General features: G+C 41.4%; 1 protein-coding gene across 4 annotated transcripts; it reads left to right on the top strand.

Moving 5' to 3' along the window:
- The first annotated feature begins 303 nt into the window (after positions 1-303).
- Positions 304-13,007, top strand: Senp8 (SUMO peptidase family member, NEDD8 specific). 4 transcript variants are annotated; one of them, XM_057768103.1, is made up of 3 exons: positions 304-352; positions 10,486-10,571; positions 11,772-13,007. In XM_057768103.1, exon 3 carries the CDS (start codon positions 11,808-11,810, stop codon positions 12,450-12,452), a length of 645 nt encoding a protein of 214 aa, XP_057624086.1. In that variant the 5' UTR covers positions 304-352; positions 10,486-10,571; positions 11,772-11,807; the 3' UTR covers positions 12,453-13,007. The 4 variants fall into 4 exon arrangements, with proteins under 4 accessions (XP_057624086.1, XP_057624084.1, XP_057624085.1 ...); XM_057768101.1 differs by having other exon boundaries at positions 10,486-10,590; XM_057768102.1 differs by having other exon boundaries at positions 10,486-10,622.
- The last annotated feature ends 7,689 nt before the right edge of the window (positions 13,008-20,696 follow it).

Below are 20,696 nucleotides of genomic sequence, written 5' to 3'. Positions count from 1 at the left end.
GACTCTCCAGCGGCCGACGAGCAGGCGCGCGCGCACTCACCTCCCACGCCCCCTGCTGCCAAGCCCGGGACGGCCCCGCCCGGCCCCGCCTCCGCACGTGACGCCACTGGAGCGTGCGGCGTGCGCTTGCGCGGACACGCCCCGTTCCCTCCACCCCCGTCTGGCCCCGCCTCCCTTTTCCTTCCTCACTTTACGGCCGTGCTGAGACCTCCTCGTTAGAGTCTCTCGGCTTCTAGGCAGAAGTGTCGTAAGGTTGGAGAGGCAAACTCTGAGTTTGCGACCTTAGGTCTCATTTTCCGGCCAGCACAGAGATCCCTGAAGGCTGGTTGGGTTGGTGAGGCCTGAGGAATAGGTAAGATGCCTCCTCCCCACTTGGGTTTGTCTCAGTTTGTGGAAACAGTGGGTCGCTTCGCGGTCCACGCAGACTCTAGCGTATCCCAGCCCGTTCCCCATTCTGCGGCTGGATTCTCAGCGCCGCCCCTTTCCACACACGCATGCCCCCCCCACTTGTCCCCGCCCTCGAGTCCAAGTATTTCTTTCCATTCATTCCAGACTGTTCACTGAGTTGCTTCTGTACTGTAAGCCCCACCGTATCAGAAGGAAATGAAATAATCTCAGTTTTTCGAGGCGCTGTGATGTAGGAAACAAAGAATCCTCAGTGGTAACACAATAAAATAACACAGGATGATCTGAACACAAACTGGGGGAATCTATGATCGCAGAGGACTTTTCCCAAATAGCTTTCAGGCCTGTCGGAAACTTGTATTAGAACCCGTAACTAGTCGGAAGAAAGCGGGAAAAGTAACATGGTCATGAGAATGGCTAGTACAAAAAAGCGTGTGATAGCAACCTAGAAGACTAAAAAGCAAGGGGGTTGCCATTTACCGCCGATTAAAACAACCAAACTATGTGGCTAGTTTGAGGCCAGCCAGAGTAAATAGCAAAATCTTGATCACAAGGGGAAAAAAAAAAAAAACTTACTAGAACGAGTGAGGGAAATGAAGAACCAAATGTAGGCACAAAGGCTGTCTTAAAAGATGACTGGTTACCTGAATTGTCTGGCCTGTAATCCCAGCTCCTGAAAGAGTAAGACAGTTGGATCGCCAAATAGGAGCCAGTTTTTTTTTTTTTTTTTAAAAAAAATAAAAAGGCAGATGTGGTGGAACACGCCTTTAATCCCTGCATTTGGGAGCAAAGACAAGCCAGCCCGATCTTCATAGGGAGTCTCAGGCTAGCAGGGATACGTAGTGAAACCTTGTCTCAAAAAACAGAATAGAAGCCGGGAGGTGGTGGTGCACGCCTTTAATCCCAACACTCGGAAGGCAGAGGCAGGCGGATCTCTGTGAGTTTGAGGCCAAACTGGTCTACAAGAGCTAGTTCCAGGACAGATTCCAAAGCTACAGAGAAACCCTGTATCGAAAAAAAAAAAAAAATAGTTTAGAGCCGGGCGATGGTAGCGCACGCCTTTAATCCCAGCACTTGGGAAGCAGAGGCAGACGGATCTCTGTGAGTTCGAGACCAGCCTGGTCTACAGAGCTAGTTCCAGGACAGACTCCAAAGCCACAGAGAAACCCTGTCTCGAAAAACCAAAAAAAAAAAAAAAAGAAAGAAAGAAAAAGGAAAAGAAAAAAATAGTTTAGCTCAGTTAGTAGGACAAGCTCTAGGGTCTGGTCGGTTCTTCCTGGGGGCGGGCTGAAGGTTTGACACGGAGCATGTAAGTGACAGGAGAGTGAGGAAGGGCAGAGAATAACGGAATAACGGTGGAACACCAGCCTGTCCATTAGCATCGCCCCGGATGCTACTGTTTTTAAGTAAAACTAATGCTGTTGTGTCTCCCTCCCCCCCCCCCAACCACCATTAAACTGTAGTTCCTCAGGCAACCAGTGATAAGGGTGAAGTGGTCGTGAGAACTGGGAACAGAAACAAGTTAAGCGAGTTGATCTCACAACCTTAAAGTTGGAATCTTTTGACAAAGAGCTGTAGATAAGATGAGGATCTTGAGCAGAATACTGAAAGAAATAACTGCTCTGGGAACTGAGAGAAGAGAAACCTCTGCTGCCTTCCAGTCAACACTGTTCCCTGTGCAGGGGAGGCAGGGAGGAGGCAGGAGGTTTGTCCCTAGCTCTGTGCGTGCTAGGCAGAGCTCTGCCACTGAACTATATCCACAACCCTCTTTCTGCTTTTTGGTTTTGGTTTTGTAACAGGGCAGACATACCTTGAATTTGTCCTGTAGCCTAGGTAGGCCTTAAACTTTCAGATCCTCCCTGCATCCGCCATCAGTTCTGCGTCCCATCCCCAACCCTAATCAGATCCTCAGTTACTGCCCATTCCTCTTCCTGACAGCCAAATTTTATAAGCTATGTGCAGTCTTTTGGTTTTGGTTTTTTTGTTTTTTTTTTTTTTAATGGTTTCTCTAGCCTTGGCTATCTTAGAACTAACTTTGTAGACCAGGCTGTCCTTGAACTCACAGAGATCCACCTGCCTCTGCCTCCCAAGTGCTGGGATTAAAGGTGTGTGCTACAACCACCCAGGGCTATCTCTAGTCTTAGAGCTCAAGAAGCATCCACATTTTTATCCACTTCCCTGAGACATTCCTATACACTGCCTTGACAATTCTAAGTGTCTTGCTAATTTATTAATCATTTAAGAACAAGATACAAAGATGTTTAAAACGCAGTCCTCTTAGAATCACAGAAGATTTGGGTAAATGAACTTTTAAACAAAGTATAATAAACTTGGCACTCAGGAAAGAGCTGTATAAAGCCCAAGAAAGCATGGCTGCTGTATATTAACTAGGGTTAAAAAAAAAAAAAAAAAAAACCTGTCTATCTGCCTCCAGATAAGAGTGTTGTCTGATATGGCAGCAGCACAGTATGTGAAGTGGGGGTGGGAAAAAGATGAAGATGATAAAATGTGTGAATATATTATGAGGAGCCTTGAATTCCACATCACAGAACTTAAGTTATCTACTTTAAGCAATTTATTAATATAAATGACAAAAACTCTTAACCTCTTACAATCTAGATTCCTTTGGCAGTTTGGTCTGTCAACCTGATCTTAGAAAATTCATTTAAGGGTATACAATAAAATACTTAGAAATAAGAAACCAATGTTAAGTATTTAAACACCTTAAAACAAGTAGTGTAGTTACAGATGTACTTCTTTATGCATTAATTAGCATGTCGCAACAGGCCTAATTATATAATGTCAAAGGAGTAATGAGTATAAATTATATTGAGATACCTGCAATAACTTTACTATAATGTAAAAGTATCAGATTTTGCCAGGCGGTGGTGGCACATGCCTTTAATCCCAGCACTCAGGAGGCAGAAGCAGGCAGATCTCTGTGAGTTTGAGTCCAGTCAGGTCTACAGAGCAATTTCCAGAACAAGCTCCAAAGCTACACAGAGAAACTCTGTCTCAAAAAAATAAAACAAAACAAAAAAATCAGATTTTTGGTGACAAAGACATACTGCTAATACTACAGTGATTACCTACAATCATTGAAGAAATGCTAACTTTGACCCAGAATTAACTGAAAATTAAAGTACATTTCTTCCTAGTCCAAGGTCTTTGAACCCTTAAATTTTAATCACACCATGCTCTGTTGATCCCTAGTTTCCGAATACCCCAGTGGAATAGTTTCAAGCAAGAATATGGCACATCAGATCCATGTTTGGGAAAGGTCATAGGTTGGGGTGAGGGCAGGGAAGTGGTTACTTTTCTGTTTCTTCTTTAGCCCTGGGGCATCAACTAATCCAATAATAACCCACTGTTCCCTAATAGCCAGAACCTTCACTGGCAGTAAACTTGTGAATGCATATATATGTAATTACAATTCTAGAAGATTATTCAGGACAGTAAATTGGAGCTTTTGTTGAAAGCTAAGCTGAAGATAATGAGATGTTAAAGTTTTATAAGAATGTAGTTACAGTTCTATTTGAAAAAAATTAATGCAGAATCATACCTAGGTTAATTGACAAAAGGGAAGATAGAGTTGGGAGTGGTGGCAAAGGCTTTTGATCCCAGAATATAGGAGGCAAAGGTAGGAAGATCTCTGTGAGTTCAAGGCCAGCCTGATCTACAAAACAAGTTCAGGACAGCCAGGGATACATATCAAGACCCTGTCTGGGGATAGTAGGGTAGAAATAAAAGGATTAGCTAATAACCTAATTTAGAAAAATTGCATTGACTCTTGAAGCTCAGTAGAGTATTGACTTGTCTATATTCCCAGCTCTTGAGAGGGTAAAGATGGAGGATCCTAGAGAATTTGAGGCTGGCCTGGGCTACATGGTGAGACTTTGTCTCAAAAGAAACAAAGACAGGAAGATGAATGGAAGGAAAGAAACAAAACAAAGCTAGATTGGGGGAAAAGTACACCCCAGTTGTACTTTGTATGGTCAAGAGGTAAGCACAGCCTTTAGTATTGTTAGTACCTCTGTTAAGTAATGACCTAACTACGTGTTCAGAGATTATTAATAACAGCTTCCCGGTCATATTGCCTCTATCCATGTGTTCATTTTGGACTTGAAGTCAAGACACCTGTGGATCAACTGCAGCCATGCCACCCTCCACAAACCAGAGCTTGTCTGATCTCAGAAGTTAAGCAGGATCAAGCCTTGTTAGTAGTAAGATGGGAGGACATTTCTCTTGCCAGTCCTTTCAACACCTAAAATGAGTAAAATTCACAAAAAGACCCTTGTGGCCCAGATAACCTGTCTCCTTCAGACACTAATCAGTGTTGGACAGTGTACCAAGTTAGTGCTGAGATCCCAGTTAGTGCTTATTAAGTATAGTCAAATCATGAATGTGGGATTTTGATATGACTAATCATAATGAGAAAAAATCCTTAAGTTCCCGAGCCAGGTTCTCTGAGAAGCCTTCTCAGAGAGGCATAACTAGCCTGTGTTGACTTTCTGTCTATCACAGGGTTGCAGAAACAGATTCAGCACAGACTAAAAACTCAAGCTCCATAGAGTCTGAGGTTTGGCTATCTGTCCCTTTGTGAGGTGAGGGATGGGAACAAGACCATCTGATGACAGAAATAACACTAAAAACTAGTGATGCTTTTTAAGCATTTTCTTACCTGGAGAAAATCTTCATAAGATCCTTTCTGTGACTTGCAATTAAATGGCTACCTCTCCTATAATTATCTATTATGAAGGGACTATATCATACTCTAGACACCAAGAAACCCTCAGTTGTCTCAATTATAGCTGTTATCTTGTGTATCTGTATTACAGGCTCAAAAATCTTAGTCCTACCATCTATTGGAAGAGGTGTGTCACTGGGAAGTGGGCTTTGAGGTTTAAAAAGCCTGTGCCATTCCCACTTAGCTCTTTCTGCCTCATGGTCCTGTCTCAAGAATCTCTCGGCTACTGCTCCACCACCATGCTCCCTGACATGATAGCCATCGACTCTAACCTCTCAAACTGTAGCTCTAAATAAACTCTTTTATCAGTTTTATTGGCCATGGTATCTTACTTAACACAGCAATAGAAAAGTGACTAAGATAAGTAATGCTTTTAGAACTTCATATTTTATGTTTCAGTTTTTCTTCAGTTGGAACTTTTTAAAAGGTTTTTGGGGGTGGGCTCATGGAGTGACCGTGAACCCAGGCTAGAATTGAACTCATGATCTTCCTGCCTGTGCATCCTCAGTAGTAGAATTATAGGCATGTGCTACCACACCCAGCAGCTGCAGAACTTATTTTAAATCATTTGAAGTCCAATTTTATTTTCTTCGTCACCCTCATAGACCAGTTCACATTTTCAAGCTAATTAAGAATGCCATCTTGAGATGGGGAGATGGCTCAGTAAAGCACCTCCCACAGAAACACAAATACCTGAGTTCAAATCCCCAGCACCATTGTAAAACAGCAGGCATGGTGCACAGCATAATCCAGCACTTGATAAGAAGTCCAGAGGATCTCTAGTTCTTACTAGCCAGTCAATCTAGGCAAGTCTGTGAAGTCTCAGTTCAGTGTGATCCTATCTCAGTAATAGGAGGTGGCAGGCCATTGAGGAAAACACCTAACATTGACCTCTGCCCTCTACCACACAAAGGCCCAGAGCAAAGGCTAAACATAGTGGTGCATGACTTCAGTTCTAGCATTTGGGAGGTAGAGGCAGGTAGATCTCTGAGCATTCAAGGCCAGCCTGGTCTACAGAACAAGTCCAGGAGAATGGAAACAAAAAAATAAATAAATAAAAAAGCTTCAGCTTTCTCTCTGACAAATCTGGTTTTTGGGTGATTCTAGGAAAGTGGATATTTAATGACACATTAGATGGTGGACCTAATCTTTTTATATTGTTTTGTTTGGGTTTGTTTTGATTTGGTTTTTTGAAACAGAGTCTCTCTGTGTAGCCCTGGCTGTCCTGGAACTACTCTATAGACTAGGCTGGCCTCAGACTCAGAGATCCACCTGCCTCTGCTTCCCAAGTGTTGGGATTACAGGTGTGCACCACCATATCCAGCTAGATCTAATCTTCTTCTCTTTTTTTGTTGTTTTGTTTTGTTGTTTTTTGGGTTTTTTGTTTTGTTTTGTTTTGTTTTTTGTTTTGTTTTGTTTTTGGTTTTTCAAGACAGGGTTTCTCTGTGGTTTTGGAGCCTGTCCTGGAACTAGCTCTTATAGACCAGGCTGGTCTCGAACTCACAGAGATCTGCCTGCCTCTGCCTCCCAAGTGCTGGGATTAAAGGCGTGCGCCACCACCGCCTGGCTTTTTTTTTGTTTGTTTGTTTTGTTTGTTTTTCAAGATGATTTCACTGTAGTTTTAGAGCCTGTCCTGGAACTAGCTCTTGTAGACCAGCTAGTCTTAAACTCACCTGCCTCTGCCTCCCGAGTGCTGGGATTAAAGGCATGTGCCACCACCACCCAGCTAGATCTAATCTTCTAATGCTTGTAAAAACCAACTTATTTTCAAGTCTTATTTTTGAGCCATCTCCCTAGCCTCTGGATGTAAAATTTTATATTCTTCATTTTCCAGTGACAGATATCCTATGACAAAAATTGTCTATTAATAATCTCACTTTACAAAAGAGGAAACTGTGACTTAATAAAAGTAATTTATTTATGGTTATATAGCTGATGAGTAACAGAACCAAATATGTTTAGGTTGAATGTTTAGAGTTCTTTTCTTGGCCAGAGTAGTTTGGCTTAAGCTTAGTTCTATTTTCATTATAATTCAGGGAGTTAATCATAATCACGCTGTATAAAATCAAATCAATCTTTGGCCTACATACTTGATTTTTTTAATTTGTGTGTCTCTGTCTGTCTGTCTGTTTTGTTTGTATCTCTTTGCCTGTGTGTGTGTTCAAGGGTACAGAGAAGTGAGCATCAGATCCCCTAGAGTTAAAGGCATTGATTTCGCTGAGTTCTTCACTCCAGACCTCTGACAGAGTAGTAAGCACTCTTAATTGCTGAACTATCTCTACAACCACCACACTGGGTGTTTCAAAACTCAGACAAAACACAAAACTTTCCCCCTCAGTTTTTGGTGCTGGGGATCAGACACAGGACTGTGTACATACTAGGCAAACATTCTGCCTCTGAGCTAATCCCTAAACCACAAAACCTATTTGAATAAAATGTGAACTTCACTGGGTATGGTAGCTCATACTTGTAATACCATCACTCAGAAGGCTAAAGCAGGAGGATCGGCCTAAGTTTGGGGCCATCTTAGGCTTCATGAAACCTTGCATCAACAAACCGATAAGTAAAGTAAATAAATAGGAAAAGTGTTTCTAAGTATGTAGAGACTCTTGAGTGTGCCTGGAATGAAGTGGGACTAGATGGAGTGTAAACACAGGTTAGGAGATGATTAGATGGTAAGTGGTAACAGACTGCACACCATGTGGCGTCTTGTAGTCACTTCTTCCAAAGTGAGGCAAACTGTTATTCGGGTGCTTTTCTTGCAAGCTTCTATCTCTAGGTGGCTATTAAGTGGGGTCATGGAGAGCTAAGAGCTAGACAGCTCAGATATTTACCAAGTTGTATATCCTGACATTCACCCCTATGCTGTAGTTATTGATGTTATAAACCAGTGGTTCTCAGCCTTCCTAATGCTGCAACCCTTTAATACAGTTCTTCATGTTGTGGTGACGCCCCCAACGAGAAAATTATTTTGTTACTACTTCATAACTATAATGTTGCTACTGTTATGAATTGTAATGTAAATATCTGATATACACGATATCTGGTATGCAACCCCCAAGGTGGTTGCAACCCACAGACTGCCATATAGGAAGACGTGTCCAGAAGCCTAGCTTGACATATGTGACTAGCCATTCCCCTTCATAGTAAATTTTTTTTTCTTTTTAAGATTTATTGCCGGGCGGTGGTAGCGCATACCTTTAATCTCAGCCCTCGGGAGGCAGAGGCAGGCAGATCTCTGTGAGTTCTAGGCCAGCCTGGTCTACAAGAGCTAGTTCCAGGACAGGCTCCAAAGGCTCCAAAGCTACAGAGAAACCCTGTCTTGAAAAACCAAAAAAAGAGAGAGAGAAAGAGAGAGAAATTTATTTAGTGTGTGTGTGTGCACGCATGTGTGCACTTTTTCTTCAAGCACACCCGAAGAGGGAATCAGATTCCATTACAGATGGTTATGAGCCACCTTGGTGGTTGCTGGGAATTGAACTGAAGACCTCTGGAAGAGCAGCCAGTGCTCTTAACAGCTCAGCCATCTCTCCAACCCAATAAGGGTTTTTTTTTTTTTTTTTTTTTTTTGGTTTTGGTTTGGGTTTTTCGAGACAGGGTTTCTCTGTAGCTTTGAAGCCTGTCCTGGAACTCCCTTTGTAGACCAGACTGGCCTCGAACTCACAGAGATCCGCCTGCCTCTGCCTCCCAAGTGCTGGGATTAAAGGTGTGCGCCACCACCCCCGGCTTCCAATAAGGTATTCTTATATTAAGTCCAAGCACTTAGCCTCCACCAAGTCGCACTTGAAAAACCAACTATACTGTCATTTGTCATCAGGCTTAATTTTTTTGTTTGTTTTGTTTTTCGAGACAGGGTTTCTGTGTGTAGCTCTGGCTGTCCTGGAAGTTGCTTTGTAGACTAGGCTGGCCTCAAACTCAGAGAGATCCACCTGCCTCTGACTCCCGAGTGCTGGGTTTAAAGGCTCCAGCTTAATAATAGTAAAAGGATCTTTTGGGGGGCAGGGGTTGGTTTTTCGAGACTAGGTTTCTGTGTAGCTTTGGAGCCTGTTCTGGATTGCTGGATTAAAGGTGTGTGTGCACCACCACCACCCGGCTAAAAGGATCATTTTTTTTTCTTTTTTGTTTTTTGTTTGTTTGTTTGTTTGTTTTGCTTTGTTTTGTTTTGTTTTTTCAAGACAGGGTTTCTCTGTGTTTTGGAGCCTGTCCTGGAACTAGCTCTTATAGTCCAGGCTGGCCTCAAACTCACAAAGATCCACCTGCCTCTGCCTCTCAAGTGCTGGAATTAAAGGTGTGTGCCACCCCTGCCCGGCTATAAGGATCATCTTTAAAACAACCTTATTTGAACTTTTACATCTGTCATAAAGATGATGTGGAACGCACAAATTATGGTGTACCATGTTTGCTTTTATGAAAATATCTTGGAAAAAAAACTTTCAAAAGCTTGAAGTGGTAGCTCATGCTAATAATCCCAACTCATGGGAAGTTGAAGCCAGCCTGAGCTACAGGGCAAGTACCAGGCCATCCTGGGTTATAGTGTTATACCCTGACTCAAAACACAAAACAACAATAATAATAAACTATTAGATGTTAATACAAAGAATGCTGTTACCCTCCTGAGTAAGCATTTTCTCTTTGCCTTATGGACATTGTGAATATTTAACTTAACTCTCTGGTTGGCTGCCAAAAGCTTAGAGCCAAGATGGTGGCTCACCAATAACCAATGTACTCATGCCTCGTTAACTTCACCCCTGACTCCAGTTTGTCTGAACTCTAGCTATTTTTTCTTTCCTTCCTCGCCCCTCCTGCCCCATTCTCTTGCTTTTGTGCTGGGTGTATATGTATACAAAAATACATGTTTCTCAGAAGCAGCCTTATATTGTTTTTTAAGTCGTTCAGATTATCACATCCTGTGTGTATATAAGACTGTCTTCTACACATCATTAATCACCTCATTTTACTTTAACATTTTCTCTTGAAAGGTATTTTTTGTGTACAACTCTTTAAGGGTTTGGTTTGGTTTATCAAAACAAGGTTTCTCTGTATAGTCCTGACTGTTCTGGAACTGGTTCTGTAGAGCAGGCTGGCCTCAAACTCAGAGATCTACCTGCCTCTGCCTTCTGAGTGCTGTGAACAAAGGTGTGCGCCAAAATGCTTAACTTTGTGTAAAATTTTGTAATTTTGTATGGTTTGATTACATGAAATTGGTTATGTCAAATTTGCATGGCTTTAGTAGTATAACCAGATGATAAAAATACTTGATCTAATGGTCAGAATTGGTTAAATTGGTGTCATCATTCTGTGTTCTTATATTTTGCTTTGTTTTGTTCTTTCAGTCTGCCTGTGATCCTTTTCCTGGTCTGTGGTTTTAGAAGTTCTGCTGAGTGATCGGGCTACTGCACAGCAATTAACCATTACCTCAGTTGAGTCTTTAGGCTCAAGTAAGCCATCTTGCACACCTGCAGATTTGCCTGTTAGCATACCCTTGATTGTTTCACAAGGATATTAATTCCCATGAGACATCTTGTCTGTGTTTCCTCTAAGTTAACCAGCCTGTTATTTAAACAAATGAATGTGAATGGCTGTTTTGTTTCCATCCCTCATTTGCTATAATTGGTTTGTAATACTAGCTGGATTTTCTGACTGTATCTATAGTATTAGCTCGTTGATAATATAAATATTATGTATACAATGTTTTTAACTATTTAAATGGACTTATTTGATGCATGTCTTTAATCCTAGTACTCAAGAGGCATAGGCAGATGGATTTGTTTGAGCTCAAAACAAACCTGATCTTCATAGTGAGTTCTGGGCCAACCACGTCTACATAGTGAGATCTTGTTTAAAATAAATAAACTCTTTAATTATCTTCAAGGAAATTTATTTGACCAATTTTGCAGAGTTATATAATGTTCCTTTTTAAGATGCTCTTTTAACCGGTCACCAAAACCAAGACAGTAGGCCAGAAAAATGGATTATCAGGAAAAGGCACTGCTGTGCAGTCCTGATCACTTGAGTTCGGTGCCCTGACCCCTCATGCTGGAAGGAGAAAATTTATTCTGGCAGCTTGTCCCTTGATGGCCACATGTGCATCATGGCATGTACATGACCGCGTGTATTCATTAGAGTTAGAATGTGTTTACTGCTCTGTTTTTTTTGCAAAATCTCAGCTATAATTTTAACCAATCTCTCTCTCTACATTTAAATATAAAATTAAAATTCTACACTGCTTGAAACTTTTCATTTTTATTCTAATTGTTCATATCCAGTATATAAGCTAAAGTTCCTTTAGTGTGTTTTTTAATTAATTAGTTAATTTTATTAGTTTGGTTTTTTGAGACAGGGTTTCTCTGCATATCCCTGGCTGTACTGGAATTCGCTCTGTAGACCAGGCTGACCTCGAACTCAGAGATCCACCTTCCTCTGCCTCCAAGTGCTGGGATTAAAGATGTGTGCTGCCATCACCCAACTTTAGTGTTTTATGATGTCAGCATTGTTGGAAATTATTTATAAAGACTTTATAAATATATGTCATCTTTACAATAATCCTGTAAGAATAGCTATTGTTTTATAACCTAATATCATATTCAACAGTAAATATTGTCTTCTGACTCTCCTCCAGTTTCTGGGATTTTTGAGAAGCCCTGCTCAATACAGGATGGACCCAGTAGTCTTGAGTTATATGGACAGTTTGCTGCGGCAGTCAGATGTCTCACTATTGGACCCTCCAAGCTGGCTCAATGATCATATTATTGGGTTTGCCTTTGAATATTTTGCCAACAGTCAGTTTCATGATTGCTCGGACCATGTCTGCTTCATCAGCCCCGAAGTTACCCAGTTCATTAAGTGCACCAGCAGCCCTGCAGAGATTGCCATGTTCCTCGAGCCCCTAGACCTTCCCCACAAGAGAGTTGTATTTTTAGCCATCAACGATAATTCCAACCAGGCAGCTGGGGGTACCCACTGGAGTTTGTTGGTTTATCTCCAAGATGAAGATAGCTTCTTTCATTATGATTCCCACAGCAGAAGCAACTCAATCCATGCAAAACAGGTGGCAGAGAAACTGAAGGCTTTCTTAGGGAGCAGAGGAGACAAACTGGTCTTTGTGGAAGAGAAAGCCCCAGCTCAACAAAACAGCTATGACTGTGGGATGTACGTGATATGCAACACCGAGGCCTTGTGTCAGAACTTCTTTAGACGACAGCCAGAATCCCCACTGCAGCTACTCACCCCGACATACATCACAAAGAAGAGGGGAGAATGGAAAGATCTAATCGCCCGACTTGCTAAAAAAAAGAAGTAGCTACTGAAGAATGCTATGAAGTCTCCTCTTTCTGCCCTTCCCTGTGGTGACAGCCTCAGTGCCTGCGGGAAAACCACTAGTAGATGAAACTTCACTATTCCTACTTTTGTTTTCTTGAAAAAAAATGTCAACCTCTGCATTATCTGAATGGGAAGTTTCACTTTAACCCCGAAAAGAGCAGTCCATTCTATGAAAATGTCTTGAACTTAATGTACCAAAACCTTAAAAAAAAATAAAAATAAAAACACTCATTACACAGTTTCAGGGAAGATTCTTCTTTTCTTCTTGCTATAACATTAATTTCCTTTTGGTCTCTCCTCTCCTCTGGCTTACTCTAATGGAAGAGCAACATTCTAAAGCAAACCTATGACATATGGAGTCTAAGACATACATGAAGAAAACAGCAAAAGAAACAAAATCTTGTTGCAAGCCATTGATTGGAAGTGGATCATGACCTAACTCCATTTAGGGCCTTCATATTATAGAAATAAAACAATCTCTGATGCAAAGCCTTTCCCATCTGCAAATATTTAATAAAGATGACTTTAGCCCATCTTCTCCTGATTCCTGGAATGCTTTAAGAAAGGGGAACTTCATTAAAAATAAATGTCTGGGCTGGAGACGTAAGATAGCAGTAGAGCACCTGCTGTGGTGTGCAAGAAGTCCTGGATTCAGTCCCAACCTGCAGAAAATTTAAAACATGCACACGCACACACATGCACAGACACACAACAAACAAACTAAACCCACTATGGTGTGTGATGTATCGCTTGATGGGCTCAGGGAGTAAGTGAATTGGTTACTCTAGATTGATCATGACTTCTTTTCCTTGTCTGTTAGCCATGCACATATCCCCTCCTTTTATTGAACATGCTTTGGTTCTAAAACTCAATAGTTGATAATTAGCCAGGATTAGCTGTTCTTTCAGACATAGTTCTACTTTTTGGTAGCTATAGCTTTTATACTAATTTGGCAAAAATGATTTTAGTTATGGTACTCTCCAGACCATTAATGATCTGAAACATAGAGCCAGTTTATTTTTTAAATATAAAGAAAGAAAAAAACACCTTTCTCAAACTCCATTCAAAATGCAGACAGTATAATTGTGAAACTGTGAAACCAAGACTAAAGGAAATAGTATCCCCACAACACTATTGACATTTTTCAGTTATTTTGAATAATTTACACAACAAGTTGGGCACACACATTAATTGGGTCCCTGTTGACAATTTGCAATACATATAGGATGTAAAAATCAAAGATGTGGGGGCTGCAGAGATGACTCAACAATTAAGAGCACTTGACTGCTTTTTCAAATGTCCTAAGTTCTATTCCCAGCAACCACATGGTGGCTCACAGCCATCTCTAATGGGATCAGATTCCTTCTGGTGTGCATGAAGACAGAGCACTCATATACATAAAATACACAAATAAATCTTAAAAAAAATAAAACTAAAGATGTGATTCACCAACTGAAACTGATTTCAGCTACTTCTGCCCTCTAACCCTGACCCCAGCCTTCATGGCCCAGAATAACCTTGCCAGTCAGCAAGCACAGAAGTAGTAACTCGGTTCCCTGGAGCCAGGAAAGGGAAGATGGTGACAGTGTAAAACCACAAGCTACATAAACAGACTTACGTGAATGGGATCTGAAACAAGTGAGAAAAGGGGGAAAAAAGTTTCCATTTCAAGTTAGTACTTTCAAACCAAAAGACTACATGAAAGGTAGGAGACAAGAAACATGTTAGGAACTGGCAATGAGCCACAGATGAAACAGAGAGGGGACATAAGTAGGGTGGGGTGCAGGTTGCTGATAGGTAGCAATGCATTATGTTTCAGTGACTGTTGACTTAGGCAGCTGAGCAGACCATCAATGAGTCTGCCCTTTCTGGGGAAAGTTGTATTTCTGATAGTGCAAAGCATGCTTATTTGCTTACATATCAGACTGTCTCCCATTTAAAACTAATGCATATGAGAGCAGTCCTGACTAATTCCCTAAGATTTGTCCCAGAATGCTTTTTTTTTTTTTTTGGTTTTTCAAGACAGGGTTTCTCTGTAGCTTTGGAGCCTGTCCTGGAACTAGCTCTGTAGACCAGGCTGGTCTCGAACTCACAGAGATCCACCTGCCTCTGCCTCCCGAGTGCTGGGATTAAAGGTGTGCACCACCATCTCCCGGCTCAGAATGAATTCTTTCTTAACTATTAAGTCTTTGTTTAAAAATACAAAGATATACAGTCTCTTTTTCCAAATATATAACATGGTTGAAGTAAGCTCCAAGTTAGTCTCTTTTTAAAAAGCTTGAGTAAGCTTGATGAGATGGTCCAGAGGGTTAAGACACTTGACACCAAACCTGATGACCTGAGTTTGATCCCCTGGTCAAACTCAGTAGAAAGAGAGAACTGGCTCTTTGTAAGTTGTCCTCTGTCTCCCACACTTACACCATGGCATGCGTATATATAAATAACTAAGTATAATAAAATCTTGAGTGTATCATTTGAAAATGTTAACATTGTAAATAACAGATTTTGAGTTGACGTGTAGCATTTCACTAGATACTAGAATAGTCTCTTAAATTATGCACCTGCAGCTGGGCAATGGTGGCACTCACCTTTAATCTCAGCACTCGGAGGCAGGGAGGCAGAGGCAGGTGGATCTCTTTGAGTTCAAGGCCAACCTGGTCTACAAGAGCGAGTTCCAGGACAGATGCCAAAGCTACAGAGAAACCTTGTCTCAAAAAATAAAAAAATATGCACCTGCTTAACCATACACAATTAATGTAATACTAATAATACTACATTACTAGTAATATAAATTTATTAATAATACTATTAATATGTTGGGAGTATTGCTTTAAGGTGTGTTGATTTTGTTTATGTTGCATTTGTTTAACACTGAAGCTGTGTTACTCTGCCTGTCTAAAACACCTGATGGTCTCATAAAGAGCTGAACAGCCAATAGTAAAGCAGGAGAGAGAAATAGGCAGGGCTGGCAGGCAGAGAGAAAAATATGAGAAGAAATCTGAAAGAAAGGGATCTGGGAATGAGAGAGGAAGGAGGAGGATTTCAGGGGCCTCCTACCCAGCCACCCGCCTACACAATCAGACATGGAGTAAGAAGGAAAGAAAGGGTATACAAGAACAGAGAAAGATAAAAGCCCCAAGGCCAAAGATAGATTGGATAATTTAAAAAAAAAAGCTGGCAAGAAACAAGCCAAGCTAAACAAGCTAAAGCCAGGTATTCATAACTAAGAACCTCCATGTATGATTTATTTGGGAGCTATGTGGTGGGCCCCCCAAAAGACTAAAGAGCCAAAAGAGCAAAACATCTACAACATTAATACAGTACTATTTTGATTTCAAGTATTCTATTGCGCTGCCCCATAAATATAATCACATTTGTCCAACTTGGGTCTCAATATGGAATTGAGGGCTGGGCGATGGTGGCGCACACCTTTAATCCCAGCACTTGGGAGGCAGAGGCAGGCGGATCTCTGTGAGTTCGAGACCAGCCTGGTCTACAGAGCTAGTTCCAGGACAGGCTCCAAAGCCACAGAGAAACCCTGTCTCGAAAAACCAAAAAAAAAAAAAAAAAAAAAAAAAAACAAAAAAAAAACATGGAATTGAGAAGTTATCACATGTAAGTGCAACATTAGCTGGTAGTGATGTGTATGTATGTATGCACATGCACACACATACATGCACAGTATCAGCAAGTTTTCTATTTGTTGCTGTCTACACAGTTATGTTCATCCTTATTAGCTAGGATGTTGAAGTTTACAAACACTGGTTCTGACTAGAAAAGAAAATTTAAAAATTAAGTATTAAGTGTACTAAGTATTAGAGTTCTGGTATATGTTTTATTTCTACTATACTACAGATTTCTTTTGAAACAGTCTTGCTTTATAGTGCAAGGCTGTCCTCAAATTTGTCATTCTCCTGCCTCGTCCTACTAAGTGCTAGGATTACTGATGTGCAACACCATAGCCAGCTGATGCTATAATTTTTACAATCTCCATATTGTTTTTAGCTTTATTTTATTTTTGTATGCATGAGTATTTTTCCTGCTTGTAGACATGTGTGCCATATGTGTGTCTGATGCTCTCAGAAATGGGAAGAAAGTTTGGATCCCTTGGAACTGAATTCTAGTAGCTGAGTTACTATCTAAAGGCCACTATGTGAGTGCTGGAAACTGATTCTTTGTCCTCTGCAAGAGCAACAAGTACTCTTACCTGCTAAACCACATCTCCAGCCCGTTATCTTTTTGTGTATGTGTGTAGATCAGAAGTTGAACCCTGAGTCTTACACATCCTTGGCTCTATGGGTTGGGCTAAACCTTCAGAACTGTTGTTGAGTTTTTCACTTTGGGGGATTTTTGTTTGTTTTGATTTGATTTGATTTTCTAGACATGGTTTCTCCATATAGCCCTGACTTTCCTAAAAAATTATTGTGTAGATAAGCCTGTCCTGGAACTCAGAAATCCCCCTGCCTCTGCCTGTAAGTGATGAAATTAAAGGCATGTGCCACCACACTGGCTTTTTTTTTTTTAAGACAAATTCTCACAACCCTATCTGTTCTAGAACTGACTATTTAGACCTGTCTATCTGTGAACTCACACAGATGAATCTGCCTCTGCCTCTCAAGTGCTGGGGTTAACGTTTCTTTTTTTTATTATTATTATTTTTAGACTTCACATTATAGTCCAGACTAGCCTGAAACTCTATGTAGTTAGTGCTGGCCTGGAGCTTGCAGCAGTTCTCTGGTCTCAGGCTCCAAATTCAGGGATTTGAGAGTGGAGACACCGTGTCTAGCTAATGATAAATGTGTAACCTCAGGTAAATTTGAGTTCAGGACCTCAGCTGTGGAGCAAAGCTAGTCTAAGTATCATGAGGACTGAACAGCAGTGTGAGGCGTATGACAGACACCAAAATAAATAGTATTTCCCTCTGTCCTCCCATCTACTTGCATTTTTAAGACTAATAGCAACTTCCAAAAACTTGTTTTTTCACCAGGCATGGTGGTACAGGTTCCAGTTATTCAAGAAGCTGAAACAGGAGTGTAAATACAAGGCCAGCCTGGGCAACTCATCAAGACCCTATCTTAAAATAAAAAGTAAAAAAGGGTTTAACCTTTAATTCCAGCACTCAGGAGGCAGAGGGAGGCCGATCTCCAAGTCCAAGGCCAGCCTGATCTACAAAGTGAGTTCTAGGACAGCCAGAGCTACAGAGAGAGCCCTGTCTCAAAAAACAAAAATAAAATAAAATAAAATAAAATAAAATAAAATAAAATAATAAGTAAAAAAGGTTGGGGGTGTAGTTCAGTGGTAGAGCACCTGTCTAACATGTATGAGGACCTGAATTTGGTCCCCAGTTTCACACAAATACAAACAAAATTAATGTTAGATTGTCATATGGTTATAAGTGGTCTGATGAGCCGGATGTGGTGGGCACTCAGAGGGCATGTGGACCTCTGTGAATTCTAGGCCAGTCAGGACTATATAGTGAGACCTGTCTCAACAGCAACAAGCCTGAGAGATACTATAAGCCTGATGAACACACACAAGAAACTTAGTGGTGCATGCCTTTAATCCCAGCACTTGGGAAGCAAAGACAAGCACTTCTTTGTGAGTTCAAGGCCAGCCTGGTTTACAGAACAAGTTCCAGGACAAACTCTAAAGCTACAGAAAACCTCTGTCTCAAAAAACCAAAACAAACAAAATATTAGCTTAATCAAGGAAGATAAATAGCAACAAATAACCTCTATGACATTCTGTGTTGCACAGTTAAATACTTTAGACATGCATCAAAATATATGTGCTATATATTGTTATATTTTAGAGTACTAGATATATATTTTAAACATATATCATCATTTTTTATTTGTTGGTTTTTTTTTTCCAGAAGCAGAGAAGTTGAGATAGTCTCTCATAGCCCAGCCTAGCCTCCAACTTGATAAGTAGTAACACCTTGAACTTCTGCTCCTGAGGCCTCCACCCCTGGAGGGCTGATCTTACAGGTAATATGCCACCACTCCCAGCTAGTCTCATTTAATCTCATGTTTTTTCCAGGTGGTATTAGTTCCATTTCATAATAAGAAATAAACTCAAAGAGTATCAGTCATGTGACCTCTGTCTCCTCATATTCTTGGCACCTATTCTTCCCTGCCTCCAGAAAACAGTGGCAAGAAGTCCTTGCTGGAACATATTCTAATGCAATCTTGCTTTCCTTTCTGGATTTGGCATAGTCTGCTGGGGTGCTGCAGAAACCAACAGTAACTGCCATATAACTGTTAAGCGGCAGAACCTGGATAGTAACTGGCTTTGTTTTATACATTAGGTCATCTTTGGACCAGCTCCTGATGTCGATGTACTGATCTAAAGTTCTGAAAAAGCCCTACAGTGCACTTGCTACTTTAGATGGCCTTTCATATTCTTATCTATGAAAGATAGGGAATAAAACATGAGCAGACATCTGGAGAATCTATTAAAAATGGAAAGAGGGGATGTGTCAAAAAAATCAGGTCTAAGCAAAGATAAAGTGGTTCTACACAACACAGGGCAAATTCCAACATGAGTCTGAATCCCCACTAAGGAAAATGAAGTGTTAAATGTTCTTGAATAAAATGTTCTTGGGGCTGGAGAAATGGCTCAGTGGTTAAATGATCTTACTGTTCTTGCAGAGGATCTGAATTTGATTCCCAGCATCCATGTAGTGGCACACAACCGTTGGGAACTCCAGTTCCAAGGATCTGACATTCTGTTCTGAATTCTGTTGGATGCAGGCATGCATGAGGTACACATACATATATACAGGCAAAATAAAAGAAAAATGTTCTTGAGTAAGAGGCAACTACCATTTCTGTGTGTCAAATGACATGGCAGCTGTCTTCAATGCCCATAGTAGGGGTGAGTTTTCATGCTGGATATAAATTACTCTTTTTTTTTTTTTTTTTTTTTGGTTTTTCGAGACAGGGTTTCTCTGTGGCTTTGGAGCCTGTCCTGGAACTAGCTCTGTAGACCAGGCTGGTCTCGAACTCACAGAGATCCGCCTGCCTCTGCCTCCCGAGTGCTGGGATTAAAGGCGTGCGCCACCATCGCCCGGTATAAATTACTCTTAAATCACTTTCTTACTTGCCAGTTTGTTCCCCATGCCCTGTGTTCTCGGGGTCTAGTCCCACAGCCCTGTTCTCACTGCACACTTCCTGCGCTCTCCACTACTAAACCAAGGATAGATTTTAGTGCATCAGACCTATACTCCTCTTCCAAGCTTCAACCTGTATATCCAAGTATCCACTGCATGTCTTAGGGATGCCATAGCATCCTCACATGCACCAAATCTCAAAGCTCAACTCACCTTTCCCCATCCAACCTGTTCCACCCCATTCCAGCCAGAAATGTTCGAGTTGCCTTGACTTTTTATCTCACATCCTCCACATCCATCAGCTTTCTATTCCCGTTGGTTCTACATTAAATTATGCTTTAATCCACGTATTTCTGTCTCCCTGTGTGTCTGTTTCTCTGTGTGTCCATATCTGTCTTTCTCAGTGAGTCTCTCTGTCTTTGTCTTTGTCTTTGTCACTGTCTCTCTCTCCAAACCAGGTATGGTGAGAACCCCTGTCATCCCAGCTCTTGGAAAGCTGAGATAGAAAGACTATTGCAAGCTTGAGCCTGATTCCAGGCCAGTCTGAACTACACAATGACACCTTGTCTCAAAAAGACAAAAACAAACTCAGAAGACAGCGGCTCTCCTGTCTGGATGACCGGGTGTCTTCTAAAGTAGTCTTCCAGGGCTCTCGGGCTCCCCAGACTCCACTGCCCCGTCTTCTGTCAGTGTCTCTAGCAGAGATCTGGATAATCTGGTCCTCCCTAGTCACATCGCCTCTTCAGCAGCCCCTCAACCTTATCTTAGACTCCCCTGTCCTCATTTCCTCCAACACACATGCTTTCCCCTAAAGCTTCACCCAGGACTAAGGGATTTAGCTCAGTAGTAGAGTGCTTGCCTAGCACACACAGGCCTTAGGATATGGAGAGGGAGGACTGGAGAATGAGTGTCAGCCTCTACTGGTCCTCCTCAGGGACACCCCAGACCAGTTTGCTTCCCTCGTTTATTCCTAGAATGGGGAATCTTCTCAGTGGGTCCAAATCACATATAATCTTTGGTATTGTGTCTCCTCCCAACTAAACTGTAAGAGAGAGAGGTAGGCCAGGCAGTGGTGGCGCACGCCTTTAATCCCAGCAGTCGGGAGGCAGA

The sequence above is a fragment of the Chionomys nivalis genome, chromosome 4 (assembly GCF_950005125.1).
Source record: "Chionomys nivalis chromosome 4, mChiNiv1.1, whole genome shotgun sequence".
Lineage (NCBI taxonomy): Eukaryota > Metazoa > Chordata > Mammalia > Rodentia > Cricetidae > Chionomys > Chionomys nivalis.
The sequence above is the reverse complement of the archived record's forward strand: the minus strand, read 5'-3'. Positions and strand labels throughout refer to the sequence as shown.

Bases quoted from the DNA above. Each gene is read 5' to 3' on its own strand.
- Senp8 (XM_057768103.1), top strand. From the start codon at position 11,808: ATGGACCCAGTAGTCTTGAGTTATATGGACAGTTTGCTGCGGCAGTCA.